The sequence below is a fragment of the Xiphophorus maculatus genome, chromosome 4 (genome assembly GCF_002775205.1).
Source record: "Xiphophorus maculatus strain JP 163 A chromosome 4, X_maculatus-5.0-male, whole genome shotgun sequence".
NCBI classification, from domain to species: Eukaryota; Metazoa; Chordata; class Actinopteri; order Cyprinodontiformes; family Poeciliidae; genus Xiphophorus; species Xiphophorus maculatus.
The window spans coordinates 20,331,169-20,350,143 of record NC_036446.1 but is presented as its reverse complement, the minus strand read 5'-3'; the positions used below and the strand labels follow the sequence as shown (position 1 = coordinate 20,350,143).

The 18,975-nt window shown below is 37.2% G+C and overlaps 3 protein-coding genes across 4 annotated transcripts; 1 reads left to right on the top strand and 2 right to left on the bottom strand.

The window, feature by feature from the left end:
- Nucleotides 1-1,202: 1,202 nt before the first annotated feature.
- On the bottom strand, nt 1,203-7,889 carry ist1 (IST1, ESCRT-III associated factor). Of its 2 annotated transcripts, none has more exons than XM_005812539.2 (10): nt 7,781-7,889; nt 7,166-7,266; nt 6,883-7,063; nt 6,693-6,780; nt 6,384-6,467; nt 6,189-6,299; nt 5,910-6,092; nt 4,938-5,033; nt 3,276-3,321; nt 1,203-3,124 (listed from the first exon to the last, which is right to left on the bottom strand). In XM_005812539.2, the coding sequence occupies exons 2-10, from the start codon at nt 7,251-7,253 to the stop codon at nt 2,955-2,957; spliced, it is 1,047 nt and encodes a 348-aa protein (XP_005812596.1). In that variant the 5' UTR covers nt 7,254-7,266; nt 7,781-7,889; the 3' UTR covers nt 1,203-2,954. The 2 variants fall into 2 exon arrangements, with proteins under 2 accessions (XP_005812596.1, XP_023187907.1); XM_023332139.1 differs by having other exon boundaries at nt 3,276-3,282.
- Nucleotides 7,890-9,164: 1,275 nt separating this feature from the next.
- On the bottom strand, nt 9,165-14,528 carry mphosph10 (M-phase phosphoprotein 10). Its single transcript, XM_023332138.1, has 11 exons — nt 14,394-14,528; nt 12,035-12,662; nt 11,782-11,960; nt 11,524-11,689; nt 11,063-11,204; nt 10,878-10,945; nt 10,650-10,787; nt 10,458-10,568; nt 10,142-10,249; nt 9,820-10,050; nt 9,165-9,447 (listed from the first exon to the last, which is right to left on the bottom strand). Exons 1-11 carry the CDS (start codon nt 14,477-14,479, stop codon nt 9,298-9,300), a joined length of 2,007 nt encoding a protein of 668 aa, XP_023187906.1. The 5' UTR covers nt 14,480-14,528; the 3' UTR covers nt 9,165-9,297.
- Nucleotides 14,529-14,552: 24 nt separating this feature from the next.
- mcee (methylmalonyl-CoA epimerase) lies at nt 14,553-18,621 on the top strand. Its single transcript, XM_005812538.3, has 3 exons — nt 14,553-14,604; nt 15,607-15,947; nt 18,254-18,621. Exons 1-3 carry the CDS (start codon nt 14,577-14,579, stop codon nt 18,404-18,406), a joined length of 522 nt encoding a protein of 173 aa, XP_005812595.1. The 5' UTR covers nt 14,553-14,576; the 3' UTR covers nt 18,407-18,621.
- The last annotated feature ends 354 nt before the right edge of the window (nt 18,622-18,975 follow it).

Sequence of the window (18,975 nt, the reverse complement as noted above, 5' to 3'; positions counted from 1 at the left end):
AGACAGATTGTATCTCAAATGCAAAAAGACAATAGAAGAATTAAAGAAATTAAATGATGTAGCTCATATTTAGCGACTATAAGAAACACAAACTATTTCAATCATACCTGTATTTACAGGTATCATATATACATGAGGCTATGAATGATTATATATATATATATATATATATATATATATATATATATATATATATATATATATATATATATATATATACTGCTCAAAAAAATAAAGGGAACACTTAAACAACACAATATAACTCCAAGTAAATCAAACTTCTGTGAAATCAAACTGTCCACTTAGGAAGCAACACTGATTGACGATCAATTTCACCTGCTGTTGTGCAAATGGAACTTTGTACAGAACAAAGTATTCAATGAGAATATTTCTTTCATTCAGATCTAGGATGTGTTATTTGAGTGTTCCCTTTATTTTTTTGAGCAGTGTATATATATATATATATATATACTACTGAGGTGTTTAGGCTTTAGGTAGCCCATGTTGCTTTGATTGGGTCCTCTAGCTCATTTGCATTGCTAACTCTTGTAATTCTGAGGTTCCATTTTACAGGAGGTTTGGGTCAGTCCAGTTTGCTGGTCATCTGTACAGTGCCTCATGAAGCCCTGACTTCAGCTGTAGTTCACATGATGCAAATCATCTCCCAACTCCTGAATGGAATACATTCACAATTCTCTCAAGGCAAAAGGTTTGTAATGTTTGCATTGCCTCTGCACCTTTTCCTTCCATTTAACCTTCATAGAGCATTATGAATAATGCTCTGTGATTAGCCAACTTCTTCAGCATTGAACTCTTGAGATTTGCCCATCTTGAGATAGTCATCAGTTGGTATGTAGACCATACCATAACCATGCCATATTAAAAATACTTGCTTTTGAAACTGTACTAATTTTCTCAGAAAATTAGTTTGGGATTTTCATTATTTAAATAGACAGAGATAAACACTAATTCACTCTGGACAATCAATTTATACGGAGGTCTCACTTTTTTAAATGAATTACTAAAATAAATTAATTATTTGTTAATAGTAAAATTTGTTGAAACGTACCTGATAATGTATGACTTCAGGACTGCAACCTTTTAGAAATGTTGTAAAACACGCCACTGACCCCTAGTGGGCACCAATACTTATTACAGTGATTTAAAACGGGACAAAAAAATGTTAAGAAATCAAAATTTGCTCCAGTTCCAAACAGTCATTTATTAAATTTTTATGTTAGCGTACATTGTGAAAAAACAAATCTCTTTCAACCTGACACCTTTTGTGCCTAAAGAAACAGAATGATAGAAAAGTCTAACATAGAAAAAAATATGGAGCAGGTCACAGCTCTGTAGTGTCAATCTCGCTTTACATCCTACAAAATTTGTTAAACAGAAAAAACATTGTTTACAATCCAGCCTGAAAGCCACTCCTTGTGTTTCCAGAAACTGCTGAATCACTGTTCACAAGGCCGTTGCTCAGTGCCATGCAAGCAGTGCTGGGTGTGGTAAGGTTACAGCAATGCGTCATGTCTGCACAAAAATAAAACCCCGTTTTTTTTTTTTTCTTTTTTCACAAGAACTCTTTTCCCTATTGACAAAGCAGACTGTTACTTTTCCAAAGCATAAATTTACCAAATAAGAGAAGGAATTTGTTACATAACAACAAACTGGTAATATGACTCCAGTCTTGATGGATGACAAGTGCTTAATCCTTCCACAGACTGGCAAGGCCTCGGATGAGAGACGACAGCTAAGGCAAATGCAGCGGTGGACATACAGTATAAGACCCATGCACACGTTCGCAGAAAACAGGATAAAATGATCACTTCTGGAGTCAAAACACTAGATCCAATCAAATGCGTTGCACCTAAAAGGAGTGCTTGTAAATTATGTAATTCAGTTATGTTACAGTATAAGTGTTTGGTAAAACAGACATTCAAAAGGAGGGGGGAGAAGTATTTTTCAGACGCAGGAATTATAAAACAGTTTCTTCGAATAATGAACAAAGCCCTGCTGCCAAACATCTTTTGGTTTATCTGTAAATCACTTGCGCAAATAATCATCTATATTACTGTAAATGTTCTATATAAATGGTTTAATACACTTTTTCTTTTGTACTATTACAACAAAGCCCGATCGACTACCACATAGGTTTTGTGATTTCACTGCTCGCTTTTCCTCAAGGCCTCACACACCTTCTTCCTGTCATTGAAGTAGCTCAGTGAATGATGTCGCTTCAAAATCCTCAGTTCCACAGTGTTACGACTACAAGGACTGCACACCACAGGAGATATGGCTTCCGTGTCCGATTTCTTTATGAAACTGCTGTGAGAAGATATGACTTCATTAAGCGCCAATGAGCGTTTCCTATCCCAGTGGGAAAACCTGTCGGGCTTGTCTGACTGCTCTGAGACATGGCGAATAAACACAGTGGAAAAGATTACAGCGGCATCAACATGCACCAATTGGAGCCAAGGCATAGACTGTATTTATTAGTCAAACCCCAAACCATAGGAAAAGCAAGTAAAATCTTGATTTGATTAAATAGTTGATTCACTCAGGTTTATTTTGAAACAGTAAAAAGGCAGCATGACCTTAAATGAAAACAAGTGAAAAGGTCTCAGCAGCCTCATGATTGTAATTTTGAATATATATATATAAATTTTGCTATTTGGGAAAAAATCATGTGGCCCTTCCGATAAAGAAAATACAGGGTTGGGTAGTTGGTGAGCACCCACACCTTCAGTAAGTTGGTAATATTTGCGAAAATGAGGTAAGAGTACATGTATATTTAAAATCTGTGTAAAATTACTTTATATGGGAAAAATTGGGGAGGAGAACTTCCCAAAACTGATTCAAAACCCTAAATGTTTCCCCATTTCTTGTTCTGGCTTGTGTAGGTAACGACACATGCCTGTGAGATAAGGTACGCAGACCACCAGTGTCACAGATTAGGTCTTCTTTTTCAGGTCCTCGAACCGCCGCGTCAAATCGTCAAAGTCGATGTCGTCCGAATTGGTGTTGTGTCCACCCAGGGAGGAGCTGGGGAGTGTGTCGGGAACGGAGGGAAGTTCTGGTAGGTTGTTGTGGTCAAACGAGTGACGAGGTGCAGGAGTAGGACCTGAAGCGAAGTATGAACAGTTTATTTTTTTCTACTATAACCAGCCAAAAGACATCAGGAGTGAACTTCACAAAACCAATGGAGGAGAAGAACACAACAACTGGAATTATGTATCATAAACAAATCTGCACATTTTGCAGATGGAACTCACCTACAGCCTGAGAAGGAACAGAACCTTTGTCATTGAAGTCATCAATCTAAAACGCAGACAAAAATGCGTCACAAATTGTGTCGTCACCATTCTACTGTAGATAACTATTGGTTAGACATCACAAAGACAGAATCGGAGAATAAACAGAAAATATTCTGGTGCACAGATTATTTAAGAACCATCACCCTTCAAAGCAGATGTTAGGAGGGAGGCAGCGTTACTTCTCTGTTCGATAAATCAATCAGACTCAGGCACACTCAGAGCAACTCACCATCTCATGTTAGTCAAAGCAGAAGCTATTCACAAAAACAAACAGGTTGTGGGAAATAAATCCAAAGTGATGGCTCAAAATAGTTTTTTATACACAACTGAAAAGCAATTGAAGTGCAGACTTAATTTTTGAATTAACATGGCTGAAGACTTGTTCTGAAGTCTGGAATCCCCTAACAATCTATGAGATGTGTTGCCAGGTCTTTACTGAAGCTGTTGTTCTTTTTCTGCTCAGGTTGTGTTTGGATGAAACACAATCAGGCACCATCTGGTGGAGATCAAGTTACTGACCAGGTCACTGCCGAATGCCAAGTCACTCTTACAAGTAAACTTTGTGGCAGCTGTAACACTCAAACTCATCAGATTTAAATTATTCCTCAGATCAGAGAGACTCTGGAAGACATTGCATTGTCTCTATGTCTTATATTTCTTTAGATCAGTCTGATCTTGTCTATGCTTATTGCTTTTATCCTTCATTGTAATTTGCTGAAGAGATGCATTTTCATAGAGTTAGATAATGCAACACATCCTAAAGAGCTGCTTAGTCAGTTAGTAGATGTATAGTTCCCATTTGTTTTACTGTTAAAACCAGTGATCCATTTACTTGTAATTCAGCAGCATGTTTTGTAAAAAAGTTGCTGATTTAAAAAGCAAATATCACAACTAAAATTAGCTTTGAACCTGTCATGTGCAAATCAGCAACAGTCAATTGAAAAAAACTAACGTGTACATAAAATAGCTTTGTTTAATGGACAGCCGAACAATTTTAAAATTGAAAGTTAATGTGAAAAGAGTGAATTTTAAATCTATGTTTGAAATGGTTTTTTAAACGACAAATCAACAGCACACACTTTCCCAGGAAGAGAGACTGTTGGAAAGTTTTTTACTTGATCATTTACTCAGCTTTCTAGCTTTTCACCAATTGAAATGACATGATTCAATGATTTTAATGAAACTGTAAATAGGGTCTGAATGTAATTATATGACTGGACTGGAAAGGATTTGGAACTATTTCAATTTGGTATTACTGTAAAAGAAATGGGTATGTTTGCCTTTAAAGTGTGTTCAGATTCGTTGTAATTTGGAAGAAAATATTTTTTAAAAATTTAAAACAATATTGCAAATTGAATCTGCACTCCAATCTCATTTTCAGTACATAACTGTTAGTTAAATATACTCAGTACATGCTTAAAAGGGACAAGGGTTATGCCAGGCCCCAGTAAGTTATGGACTTCACTCTACATTTATAAACGTAGATGAAGCAGGAATGCAAGTAAAACTACAAGCAAGCTGAATAAATAGTCCTTCCCTGAGTGCTTCCCTGCCCTGTGCATCTGTCCATCTGTGGGGATGGGGGTGGGGAGGCACTGACGTGAAGGGTCAGTCACTTACGGACTCGTATGTGGGGGGAGAAGAAGGCAGCTGAGGGGGCTGCCCTCCTGCAACTGGGAAGCTGTTGTAGGTTCCAACCGAAGGGTGAAAAGGTTCCTGCAGGAAACGGCAAATAGTCAGGAAAACGTTGGGTGACCATCATCCATATCATCACACAAACAAGAATATTTTTCCAATATTCTGCTGCATTTGAAACTATTGTCCAAATACAAGCAGATTAAATGACTTTAATAACAAAGAGGAGATCTTTAAATAATTCTGTATATTCAAGCAGACTTGGATTTTATTATTTTATATAAAGTGCAATATAATCAATGAAAAAAAAACTGAGCTCTTATGATCACTTTTTATTTCACATTACTCTCACTTTGTAAGCAGAGTGTAATTTTGAACTGACTCAGGTGGCACTAAACTTTATGTGTGTTTAATAACAGTTATTAACAGAGAAAGCAGCAAGAAACTCAAGTCCCAACTGTTTTGGAAGAATCTTTAGCTTGTTTTAGTGTTTATGTTAGAAATTCAGAGACAGTGTGAATCTAAAATCTAAGTAAATTAGTAATTTCTTGGTAAATTGTGGGTCCTCTAAGAAATTAAACTTAAAAAAGGTATTGTAAATGTTTATTAGATGTTTCTGTATGTTCCAAAAATTCCCCCAAAACAAAACTGTCCAGACTCTGTGGGTTTTCAATACATTAAAAACTAAAAACTTTTAATCCAGGCTTGATGTGGATGGACCAAAAACAGACATCGATTTCAGTCTTAAAATACGTCTCAGTTAATCATTTTTAGAAAGCAAGTCAATTTTTTTAAAATATGAAACATAGGACAATAGTCTGGAAATTCAAATAGTTTTCTGTACACCATTTTTTCTGGGCCTGAAAATGACTGAAAGTCTATTTTATACTTTTGAAGACTGCTTAGGCCTGTTAAACTCACAGTAAGAGGTTACAAGAGTATTTTATTATTTCTTACCGCTCCTTTTGGAGGTGGGTAGTTAAAAGCTGTTGGCATAGACATAGGCATAGACATAGGCATGGGCATGGGCATAGCTGTAGTAGGAGGAGCAAAGAAACCACCTCCACCGCTTCCACCTCCATTCTTCCTGTCTGTATCCACATCAATTAGGTCTGCCTCCTCTCCAGTACACACTTCAGGCTATCCAGAAACAGTTTGAGTAAATGAGCAAAATTCATGACATCATCCTTCCTACATAGTCAAAGGAAATGTATTCAAAAGAAAATAACAACATACCCTGACCATAGCATCAGGCTCATATGGCACATTGTAGTTCTTAGCTATCTCTATCAGATAGCGCTCCACTAGAATCTTGGGAGGAGCCTCCACACTCAGTTTGTGCATCAGCTGTAATCATATCAGATGGTTACTCGACAAAAGGTACACATTATTCACAAAGACGTCACAAAATACCGGAAGAATATGGCCTACCCTGTCGTTAACAGTGCCAATCTGGTTTGTTCTGCACAGCTTGCCATATTCCTTGCTGTATTTTGCACATAGTTGTTCAGAAACCTGAAGGAACCATTAAGAGACACAGCTGTAAAAACTGACATGATGGAAATAAAACTGCTTATTGAAACAGTTATTTGTTACATCAGAATTAAACTTAGTCAAACAAGGAATTTTATTTTGGTTTAACTTTGTCCTAAATGTACAGACATTTGTAATATAAATAAAAATACTTATTGGGATATTAAAAATGATTTTTTAATTTCTTTTAATTGAAAAAGCACTTACAATCTTCAATTCAGACACCTCTGACTGGAGGCGTGGTGCTGCCCAGATGAGAGTGGACACTGCCTCTTGCAAGCCTGGATCAAGTTCCCTGGCAGCCACAAAAGAAGTAGATGAGCATTGTGACAGCAATTGCTCACCATTTGTACCAGTACAAACTGGTACTGAAAAACCAGTTTGCTTCAGCACTCACTTCATGGACTGGATGAGGCCGAAACGAGTGAGCAACAAATCACAGTACAGTTCAAGGATCTCCATGGCTTCAACCAGGTAGTCCTCTCTGATGATGTGCTCAACACGAATCCGGGCCCGCTCATCCTTGCCAGAGGACAAGTAATCTGCAATCTCCTTCCTTGCCTTTTGGGCGAGCTCAGCTTCATTTGAAATTTGCGAAGATTGGTTAAGTTAAAACTATCACTAATGGCATGAACAAGAGAAAATGAATCAAACTTATTTGCCAACTTCAAAGCACTCACTTTTCTTCTTCTCTAGGAGTTTAAGTCGGTTTATGACCAGCCGCAGGTTAACTCTTAGCCTTTCTCCTTTGAATCCTCCTCCCAACATGACGACAGTGTATCTGCGGACAGAGTATAGTGTGATCAGAAATCATACGGAAACGTCCGATGCAGTGACTCACCTCATCATGTGAGGGCGAGCAGATTGACCGCGCAGATTAAGCCCCAAACAACAAAAAAACACATGTAAACACAGAGTAAATTAAACATTGAAATCACGCTGACAACTGAAACTATTCGTTGATTATGCTAAAGTCAGTTAGCTTTAGCTTAACGTAAGCTAACAATAAGAAACTGCGATATTTTCAGAGTTGACAAATTATATTTGTTTTATTTGTACATCCGCACATTTTCCCACAATGTTGCAGCAGTTTAAGGTTAACTCAAGATGATTTCCCCCCCCACAGTTCAGTTTGTTAATGCTCAAGTTTCTCAGCGTTGGTTAGCTTCCAACTACTAGCTCTTGCTAAACGCTTTCAAAACAAAAACAAATAGACGCCAATAAACTCAAATACGTTACAGAATTTTATTTTAAACGTCTAACATTTATCCTACATAAAACAAAAAAATACTTACCTGAAAGTCTGTAACTGTTAGGCAAGCCAAGACACGAAACTAATACGGGTTTCTGTCCCCGTTTGGACGCCTAGTTTACTTCCGTAATGGTTTGCGTTTACGTCATGGGGATTTTACCAAAGAGGCGGAGACGATGTACGGCAGACCAAAGTGACATTTAATAACAATGCACTCCTCTCGCGTTACCTTTTTTTAAAATATGGCAGTTTTATATATTTCAGATATATCAAATTAGTTTCTTAGTCATCAGAATGGAAAAAAATCTACTTTTAAATTGCATTTCAGCTGGCCATTTTTGTAAAGGACTTTGGAAATACTGTTTATAAATATTGAAAAATCCTTTAAAAGTTTAATTAAATGTTTCAAAGTGAACCATTATTCATGATTCAGTGATTCCTTATGAAAAGAAAGCTTCAGCTATCCGAGATGTGATTCTTCTTATCCCAGTCATCATTTCGCAAATCAAACGTCATTCTACTGAGGACAAATGACGTCACTTTTTCCATTCCTGAGCACTGGCAACACTTATGGAGTAAATCTAATAGTACAGTTGTATTAAAAATCAAATGTAGACATTTTCTCTATTTGGTTACTCTAGTTTTGTACAATGCTTGGTAAACATATGCCTGAAATATATATTAAATTATATAGTGTAAATTGTCTTGTGCACATTTTGAAAGAACAATTTCTTTCCAAGAAAAATTGTAATCGCTTTAATTTAGTGGTGTATGATGTGTGTGTGTGTGTGTATATGTCAAGGAACTAGTTGGGGCAAATGCAGGCAACAAATTGTAGAGGAATAACAAAGCTTAAGATGCGCTGCTGTATTTTTAAAAAATAAATCCAATGTTAAGTCTGAAACACTACTAGAAACTAGAGCAATATACATATAATTGTAATGCTGTTTATTAGGATGCTAACCACTTAAAAAGTCACTTTCATCAACAAAACTATTGCAGTCTTGCTTGTCGTGTTAATATTTATTGATTTAGGTAATCCAAATTAGATTCGATGTTAGCATAACATTTCCTTCTTGTAGAAAGACAAATGAGAAAAATGATCAAGAACTACATTGATAGTCAGGCTGGACATCAAAGACTCATTATACACAAGATTATGAATAAAATTCATAATCTCCACACAAATCTTGCTTTTATGTCAGTTTTTGTCAGGTATTTATGCTCACATAACCCCCTGATGGCAAAAAGTGATTCCATTCTTCAATGTGGTACAACTGCTGAGCTGCAAAAATCAAAAGAAGTAAAAAAAATCTGCTGCAGGCAGACCCACAATCCAAGCTAAGGCCCTTATTGATTCTTACTGCAGCACAATAACCATTTTAGTTAGTAAAATAAAGTGTTTTATGTGAATAAAAACAAAGAGATGTGACCACAGCATACATTTTAATAAAAATGGAAACAATGTATTCACACTTTCAGGCTTAATGTATTGCAGTTGTTTCATAAAAGAATCTGTACAATGAAAAGGTGATCATCAAAAATAAACCAGCAAAGTCATTACAGCTTGAGTTTGATGACAGAAACCTCCTTTTGTTTCTTCTTCTTTGAAGACTGTTCCTTTGTACTTTTGATCTGACTTTTGACCTGATCCTGAAGCTGAGAGAAGAAAGCTTGAGAAGACCGCAGAGCCTTGTCCTTTCCTTCATCCTGAAAGCAAAGGAAGCAGTATTAGATGTGTCACTTCAGAAGCACACTGAGCTATTTAAGGGGGAATAAAGTGTTAGTGTTGGGATCCAGAAGGTGTGGCTCAACCTGCGTAAACGAAAGATGAGTCAGCTAAATGTACAAATGCTAAAAATAGATGCTCAAATTGTGATGTGCAGGTTAAAAATGTGCTGATAAAGGATGCAACTTGTCCATGACTAGTGTTTTATCTGTAAAGTGATATAAAAAAAATACACAGCTAGAAAGTATATGTCCATAGCAAATGTGTTTTTAAAGGATTTGGTAATAGTGTTCACATTGTGGGTCAGAAACTATGAGAATTTGGTTTGTGTATAATCCAATAAAATGCTCAACCTTTAGTATTGTGGCTTTGCCTCCCTTTGTGAGTTTCTTCAGGTTTTCAGTGACCTCAGCCTTCGAAGGCTTTTTATTTCCCCCGGTTCTGCTAGCTTCCTTAAGTTTTTGTCTCTTCTCCTTCTCCTGAATCTTCAGACGCTTCACTTTCTTCTTGTGCCGTCTCTCGCGCTTCTTGTCAGTCGACGTCTTCTCAGTATCACCCAGTAAGTCTCCAGCCTTGTTCTTCTCCTTTAAAAAACAGAAAATACTTATAAGCTGTTGTGTAACTGGAAAACTGGCATAATCATAGATATTTGTAATCGGATTGAAGCTGGCAAACCTTGACTTCTTCTGGTGCGAGAAGAGTAGCATCACTAGCGCTGACTGGAGCCACCTCCTCCATAGTGATGGACGGGAGGTTCGACACCACCTTGACCTCTGGAACAGGCTGTTCAAGAAAGTAAACATGGATGGATGGGTTCATCATCACCTGCACTATCCTGCTACCCTTTACATTTATCGTACAGCATGTCTCATCCTCATTTAACTATTTATTTTAATTTTTATTTTATTAAGTGAAATTGATTTCAAAACGATATTTTATTTATTTTGCCTTTTTTGTACCTTTTAGTTACTGATATCAGAAAATAACTCACTGGTTTTGGTGTGAAGTGGAAGTTGGAAAGAGCATCCAGCTTTAGAAAGAGCGTGTCCATAAGCTTTTGAATTTCTACATGAGCTGGGTTCTCCTCTTCCTCTGTCTTATTCTGAAATAAGAGGATAATAAAACGGAGGCTCTGTGGATTGTATGTGACAGAGAATAAATGTCAAGAAGTTCAAAGTCAAACCTGAATCTGTTTGATGTATTCTTGCTCATAGATTTCTGCTAGACTCTGCTTGCTCTTCTCATGGTCCAGACTCAGTCTCTTTTTGTATTCAAAAACCTCCTCCTTAGGCTTCTCTTTACGCTCCACATCATCAAATGCCTTGTATGAACACAACATAAAGGCACAGATTAAAAGAAACATTAATTATAATAATAAAAATCAGGTTAAACAAAAGTCTCTATGTCTGACCTGGTCTTTTATTCTCTGTTTGATGATGTCTTCAAGCTGCAGGGTGGTCTCCTCAGTAATAGCAGGGGCTAATAAACAAAACCGGGTTATTTGGTTTACCTGAAAGGCTTGCTAAATAGACTGCTACGTCAAATGACAGCAGCAGAGTTGCTGACCAATCGAAAAGCATGAGAATAAATGCTTACCCAATCTTGATGCCTGTTCAAACTCCACGTCCTCCTCCAGCATGCTGTTCTCCGGACGGGTCTGCGCCGTCACCTCGCCGGACAGCTGCCACGCCTTCTCTGCCAGAGCTGCGTTCTCCAGCTCTTGGATCTTCTGAGACATCTGCAAGATGGGAGACCAGCAGTAACTAAAAGTGAACTGCAGGGAACCTTCTTTCACACATTCTTGAGAAATCTCTTTTGTCAAGATTTTCTGCCTAAGGAATTATCAAAAAAGTGAACCCATCAAATAATATCAAAACAGTAAAAACAAGCAAGAGGTTAAACTTGGGGCCATAGAAAAACTTATTTATATTCTTAACTCAATGTTTTCATAGTAAAGTTTTTGTTTTTCTTCATTTTAGAAATTCAACTCTGTGGTATCAGAAGCAGACATCAGAATCGGTTATAAATGAAATCAGCAGCATTTGAAGCTTTGTTACCTTCTCCTGTCGCTTCTCATATGAAGACTTTACTTCTGACTTTTCCGAGCTTGAAGCTTTTCCTCCAAATATCTCCTCCATGTCCTCCCCCTCACTGTCCTCATCCCCAGACAGGTCAAAGGTCACCTTCTTTTGAGAGGCTTTACTTGGACTTCCTCTGTCACCGCTACCAGAAAGCACAGACATGCTGCCATCAAACTAAATTGCTTCTCTGACATATGGATAAAAAAAACAAGTACGGTAACTGATCACACTTACTCATCATTGGCCTCCTCTTCCTCATCAAAATCCTCTTCTTCAACTTCATCCTGGATGTCCCCCATCTCATCATCAACATCATCATCATCATCATCGTCTGACTGCTCATTTATTTTAGCTGATCCGCCCTCCATGGCATCAAAGAAATCTTTGTATTTGAGATTCCTGGAGCTCTTTGCCTGTTAATATAAACAAAATTATTACATTTTTGTCTTCTGTGTTATCGTGGAAAGCAGAAATGTGACGTACACACCGTGTTTTTCTTCTTTTCTTTGGAGGACATAATCTCATCCAAGTCCAAATCATCATCTTCATCAGAGGGAACATCCTGAAAATAGTTAATATCATCTTCGCCCTCGTCTTCCTTTCCCTCACGTTTGTCCATCTCATCAAGAAACGACTCCATCTCTGACAGTTTGAAGAATTTATCATCAACCTCAGAGGGAACAACTTTTGTTCTGGAGTCATTCTTCACACTTTGCTTCTTCTGCTTCTCTCGTTTCTCAAGAGCGTCCACGTCAAAATCTATATCAGAGTCTTCCTCAGAGTCACTGCGTTCCTCCGCTGCCTTATTATTTTGTTGTTTGGAAGGTTGTTCAGTATCATTTTCATCATCTGCCTCTCCTTCAGCCTCCTCTTCATTCTCGTCTTCCTCCTCCAGCAAAGTCTTTATTAAAACCTCATCTACGGCATTTTTAAAATGTTTCATCACAGCATTATTCTGTATCTCCAGTTCCTGCCAAATCTGCTCCTCATCAAAGTTGTCCACCACCAGCTGAGGCAGTGGGCTTCCTTTACAACCTGCAGGCTCCACAGATTTCTGGAGGTCATACAGGGTCTTGGTGAGGGAAGTAAATTCTGCTGCAGGTCCATCTTGAAGGCTGAAGAAGTGAAAATAGCTGTTTAATCCGACAGATCTAGAAATATGGTTCAATGAGAAATTTCTAACTGTGCTTGTTTTTTTTTCAATTAGAGCAAATGATGCCAAAGAAACTAACATTAGACTTATGATCTATGATACAAAAATTAGAACAAAAACTTGAAAACTGAAGAGTACCAGAGTACATTCATCTGTAATATGCTAAAACAGGTACAGACTGTTAGACTGAAATTAACACCAAGTGTGCAACATAACCCCAAACAAATGTACACCCTATATTCATCAAACACATAAATGTATGAAAACAAAAAATAGCTTTAAACAGTTAAAAAAAATGATGTTTGTAATAAAGATTCCTGGAAATCTAAAAAAATGTTATGTGTACTATTTTAAACCGGAATTATACAAAGACAATGGATTGAATCGCAACATCAATGTGTTACAATCACACAGGACAGCTCAGATGCAATATCTACGTAATAGGATTTCAAGTCCAATAAATTCACGCCTTCATTACCTTGATGCCTTAATAAAGGGACATTATGATCACAGAATAAGTAAAAGAATAGTGGGAAAGATGTGGCTGAGTTGCAACCAAATTTAATCTAGCAGAGACTAACATTAATATGTACAGTATGTTTCATGTTCCACCAATATAAGTTAGTCAAGATAGGCCAGAGTAAATGAATACAGAAACATGAAATTGGCACTACCCAAACAGATAATCGACTCAAAAATATGAAGCGATTATTGTTTTGTAAAGAATGTAAATACACATTAAAATACTAATTACTTCCACAGTTATAGTTGCACCCATGTGACCATATAATTAAATATCAATATTGGTGTTTAATTTTTAGAGACAAAATCAGAACTTCCGCTCTACAAACAGCATATTTGTCTTTATGACGTTGAAGTCTTATCTGCCTTATGCATGAGGCTGGTGATTTTTAAGAATCATCCTGCTAAACATTTTCTCTTAGGTGTTTCTATATCCAAATAAAAATATAGGAAAGATCTTCACTTTACAGTTGTGAAATAGTCTGTCTCTATGTCCACAGCACTCTCTCTCTTTCTATCTATCTACCTATCTATCTATATATATCTTTCTAATGAAATTACAGATGATTGTGAGGTTATGTTTCAGTCATTTGTCAGTCAGTTTATTAAAGATCAATTAGCCAGAAATTCAGTTTAGCTCTGTAAGGAAGGTGAGATACAAAACTTTTTTTCATTCATTATGCTTTAAAACTAAGAACTAATTAATGAATCAGCGACAACATAGGCTCTGATTAACATATTACAGCACGGTAATAACCAGAAGCAGGTTTGGGGTATATGCTTTCATGCATAAATGCCTTGAAAGACCTCAATTTCTGTTGAATTGCAGAATATTACCTCTAGCAAGGAACCTACTAAATTCCCCTTCATGTTTTCTATACGTAGAAAGACATACAAAACTACAAATAGGTATCGGCAAAGAAAACTCTGACCACTGTATTTCTAAATACACTTGAGACTTAGTTATGCATGTTATCTTGTAGCAAATTAATAATTTTACTTCAATTATAACACTAAATTTACACCACTACTTGCCAGTGCTACAGCTTGCTACAGCTACTACGAATGCTACTACTGTAGTTAGCTTTAGCTTAGCGTTAGGTACGTCAATCGTTGCTTTTTGATTATGAAAAACATTCAGCAGCTGTTTTCTCCGGCATTAGCTACTTGCCTCAGAAAGTTCTCCGGCTGTGCCGTGTTGTCATTTATTATCTTAACACAGTCCTCCAGCACTCTCCTTATTTCTCGGTTAGCCATGTTTCACTCACATGTGTGAGCGTCTAAGTGTCGTAGGTAAATAGGCTCTAAGTGAAACACTTCCGCTGCCGTAGCTGCTTGGTTCCGAGGTACTAACATGGCGTCCGCTGTGCTGAAGGTTGCAGGTTTGTTTACGTCGACTAATGTCTTACACTAACTACTGGCCTCCTATGTGATATTTTTTATACCTTCATTATTATCACTGGACGTCAGTAAAAACAAAGATGACTTACTAGACAGAACTATGATCAATTTACATTAACAGTTTGTTTTACTGAAGCCTCTGTTTGCATTGTTGTTCATGAAGTCTGAGTTTGATTAGATGCATTTTAATGTAGGCACACAGGATTAACTTACTGGGTTTTATACGAATAGACAGAGAAACATATTCACTTCGTTTTATATGGTCAATGATATACAGAAACACCATTAAATAAATTGTTGTTTTTTTTAAAATAAAAATGTATCCACATTTATTTTATATTTGGGGGAGGGCGGTAGAGACTTCTAAATGCTACGAGGATGTATCAAAACAGTATTCAACACTACAGTGGCTATTGTTTTTTAAAAGGATTTTACATCCACGAAAAATAAAAGTTTATTCTGTGTCGTAGGTCTACCCTTATCTGAAGATCTGCAGGAAGCTAAATAAAAAAGTTCTTAACCCTGAAGGAAAAGGGAGGAAAACCTGTCAGTTTATTTTTGATTTTTGAAGCACTTTTAAATGTAATTTAGTTTAAAACAATTAAGACACAAATAAAAGAGTCATCACAGTAAAATTACTACAATAAAAAACTTTAAAATGAATATACAAAATCTGACAATAGTGAATAAGAAAATAAAGTAAGTAAAAACAAATGAATAAATGTATGTGGCAGAAAACACATTTTAAGCTGGGTGTCTGTAAGACAGATGCTGTTCAAATGATCTTTAAGTATTTTCAAACAGGTAGGTTTTTACTTTAGATTTAAAAACACAAAACTCTGACTTAAAAAAAAAATCTATAACACTGTTTAGTAAAATAAAATGACATGTTTTCAAACCATAGACCATTTATGAAGCTAATTTGATGAAAAATATTTTGACAAGGCTTTAACATTTCTCATCATATTAATCTGTTTGTTCAGCGGCAGGCTTTTCCAAATGTTCTCGTGCCACCATCCTGCGAGGACATTCGACAACTGCCCCCCTCCACCAGGGTGTTCCTGGGTCGCTGTGGAAGCTGGGGAAGCTGAACCACATAGCCATCGCCGTGCCCGACATGGAGAAAGCCACGGCTCTGTATCGAGATGTACTCCGTGCCACTGTGAGCGAAAAGGTCCCCCTGCCGGAGCACGGTGTCTACACAGTGTTTGTGGAGCTGGGCAACACTAAGCTGGAGCTGCTACACCCTCTCGGGGAGAAGAGCCCCATCTCTGGGTTCCTACAGAAAAACAAGTCAGGAGGGCTGCACCACATTTGTATTGAGGTGCGAAACTGATGGCACTAAAACTATTAGTTAGTTTATTAGTTTTAAATAGATAGCACGCTTAAAGTTGTATTCACATCTACAGAACTAATAATGCAGATCATAGTCACATTTCAAACCAGGTGACTATTATTGTAGCGGTTTTGTGCAAAAGTCTCGAGTCATTTCTTGATTTGATGTTTGATTAAAGTCAGGCAGCCAGACGTTCTCATACTCTTTTAAAGTGGCATTCATCAGTAGCTTAACATATTTTCAGGCAGACCTATAAACCATGCAGACATAAAAAGGATTCATCACAGACGCACTTTATTCCAGCAGCCTGCTGAAAGGACAGAATATGTTCAAATTTCTTTAGCTGGATCTATAAAAAACTTTTAAAATAACAAGTTTGCTCTCAAAGAGTTACTATGTATAATCTTAGCATTTGTGAAGGAGGACACACTTCTCAGACACTGTGTTAGATCTCTGCTGGCCCTTTTTACCTGTTTCTTAAAGTAGGACATTTCATCTTCCGTAGGTAGCTGTTTGACCTAACACTTCTTCGTTTGTCCTCCATATTCCCGCATCCATGGTTTTGTTGAACAACGACTACACAGTGTGCTGTTATGACCAGATGAGAGAAGTGTACAGAAAATAAGGGACATTTCTGCAAAATGTAAAACCTTAACTCGTCTTTAGAAAGCTCGGATAACGAGTGTATTGGATATGACCTAATTAAAAGAATTTGTTTATCCTTTGAAGCAAAGTATTAAGAAATTGAACTTCAAGTGGAAGTTTAAAAATATTTCCTAAGTGTTATATCTTCGGGGCTGACCTTCTCTCATGCAGGACTTGCACAGGTCAAGGGTCATTAAAGAGCTGCTAAAATCTCTGCAGGCCCTAAATATTCTGGCTCTGACCTAAACAAACTGTTTAGGTTTTTATCTTCAGGTCAGCGCTACAGAAAACAATTTTCATAAACCAGGCGCCACAAAGAGAGTTTTTACCTCCAGGCTGTCTCTCTGGTGATCACAGTTATGTCCTCATTTAGAGCAAAGCGGAACTGAGGTCAAATTCCTTGTTTCTTTGTGTAAATATGGCTTTTTTAAATGAGGATTGAGATTTTTTCTTGTATTAAAGTGCTGTGTTGAGAAGTCATTAATTTTATTTTGTTGCAGTTACCGGTGCCTATGTTTATAGGTCATTGAGCAAGAGACAAGGTACATCCAGGTCATAGGAATTATAAACACAAACAACTGTGCTCTCTCTCTCTCTCTCTCTCTCTCTCTCTCTCTCTGTTTTGCACACACACCTTATTGCAGCAAGGTCACAATCTGGTAATTGCACTGTTGTGCACCTCCATGTGCCTAATTTATGAAATATGATCTATGTTTTGACCTGGCTCTTTCAAAAAAAGAAAAAGAAAAACAGAAAAGGCCACTGGCTGTAACAATCTATGACAAATAACAGAGTTCCTCTCAAGGTTGCCTAAAACCATATAATCAGAAGACATTGCCACTGTCATTTGAAAGGGAAGATTACTGAGATGAGTGCTGTCAAGTATGTTTCTTTTTAGTTTAGTTTTTGTTCTTTTTAGTGATCTAACCTTTTTTTGTTGCCTTGGTTACATGGTTGGAAATGTTAGCCCTGTGAGGGATTTAATTCTATCTATTTTAATATGGTTAGTATGATATTGAGAATTCTCATACTGATTGGATTCATCAGTATGAGAATTCATGGGCTGAAGCTTTGTGACTATTTCAGTTTTCTTTTTGGAAATCTGGACTCCAATAGCTCTAATTTAAACTGAACTCTAGCTACTGTATTTTATTGGATGACTTGCAGTTCATTGTAAGTGTGAAATAATAATCTGGAAACAGTCCCTTATAAAACAAGTCAATCCATAAATAATTGTAGATTCATACTGAGTTAGAAACAGCTCTTATCAACAGAAAGTGTTATGTTTCTCTTTCTTTGTTTTTTTCGGTTAGCTCAGTATTTCCATCATGTATCTTATAAACAAAGAATGCAAACTCCGCACAATTTGATTGCTGCACATTTTGCTGAGGGTTGAAGGTTTATGTCTGTAAACAAATCTCATGCTAGAATGCTAGACTGAATTGTCAGCATCATAGAAACTTAAATTGAAACTCACATTTTTGGAAGCTGTTCATATTTCCTAACTCGCACTAGTACAAAAGTGTGCTGTCACTGTGGACAAGTAGAAGTGATTCAGAGAGCTGACTCAGTTTATGGTGCAGTAGGGTAAAGTGCACAATAAACTAGCTGCAGATGAATGATTAACAGAGTTTTCCTCCCGTCTGCAGGTGGACGACATTACAGCTGCGGTGGCCGACTTGAAGTCAAAGAACATCAGAACCCTGTCGGCAGAGCCTCGGATAGGCGCTCATGGGAAACCGGTCATGTTCCTTCATCCCAAAGACTGTGACGGTGTGCTGGTGGAGCTGGAAGAAGCATGAGCCTCTCTGATCTGCATGAACTGTCGGAGCTCTCCATGTATATCTACATATTCCTCAGCCACTTTGATAACACGGTGATAGCGGTGTCGAATGCTCTCTATGGCACTTCTCATTTCAGAAACTGTGTTCCTAACTCTCCTAAATCTGTTTTGTACTTGTTTGAATCATTTGTTTGCCGTGTTTAGACAGTGTTCATAAAGAGGAACTTCCACTAACTGCCTGCTCTTTTGTAAATGCGTTTTTGAATCAGAGCTTGACATTTTAATCTAACAGAACACAATGTTCTTCTCCCCCGGCTGCAACTTGAAACAAGTGTGTAACCCGAAAAACGGATCATTTCTGGAAAACAGAAGCAAAACTCCCACTCTTGTTCAACATCCTGGGGAAATGTATTATGCAACATTTCTGTCACTGATCTTCATCAGGCAAATATGGTTCTAAATAAAGCCTACCAGTATCGTCCAATGATAACACAAGACCAGTGCACAAAATTTGAAAAGGAACATGGCTAAATTAGAATACATTACCCCTCATAATGCACATTTATAGAACCTTCTGTTAAGCTGTAC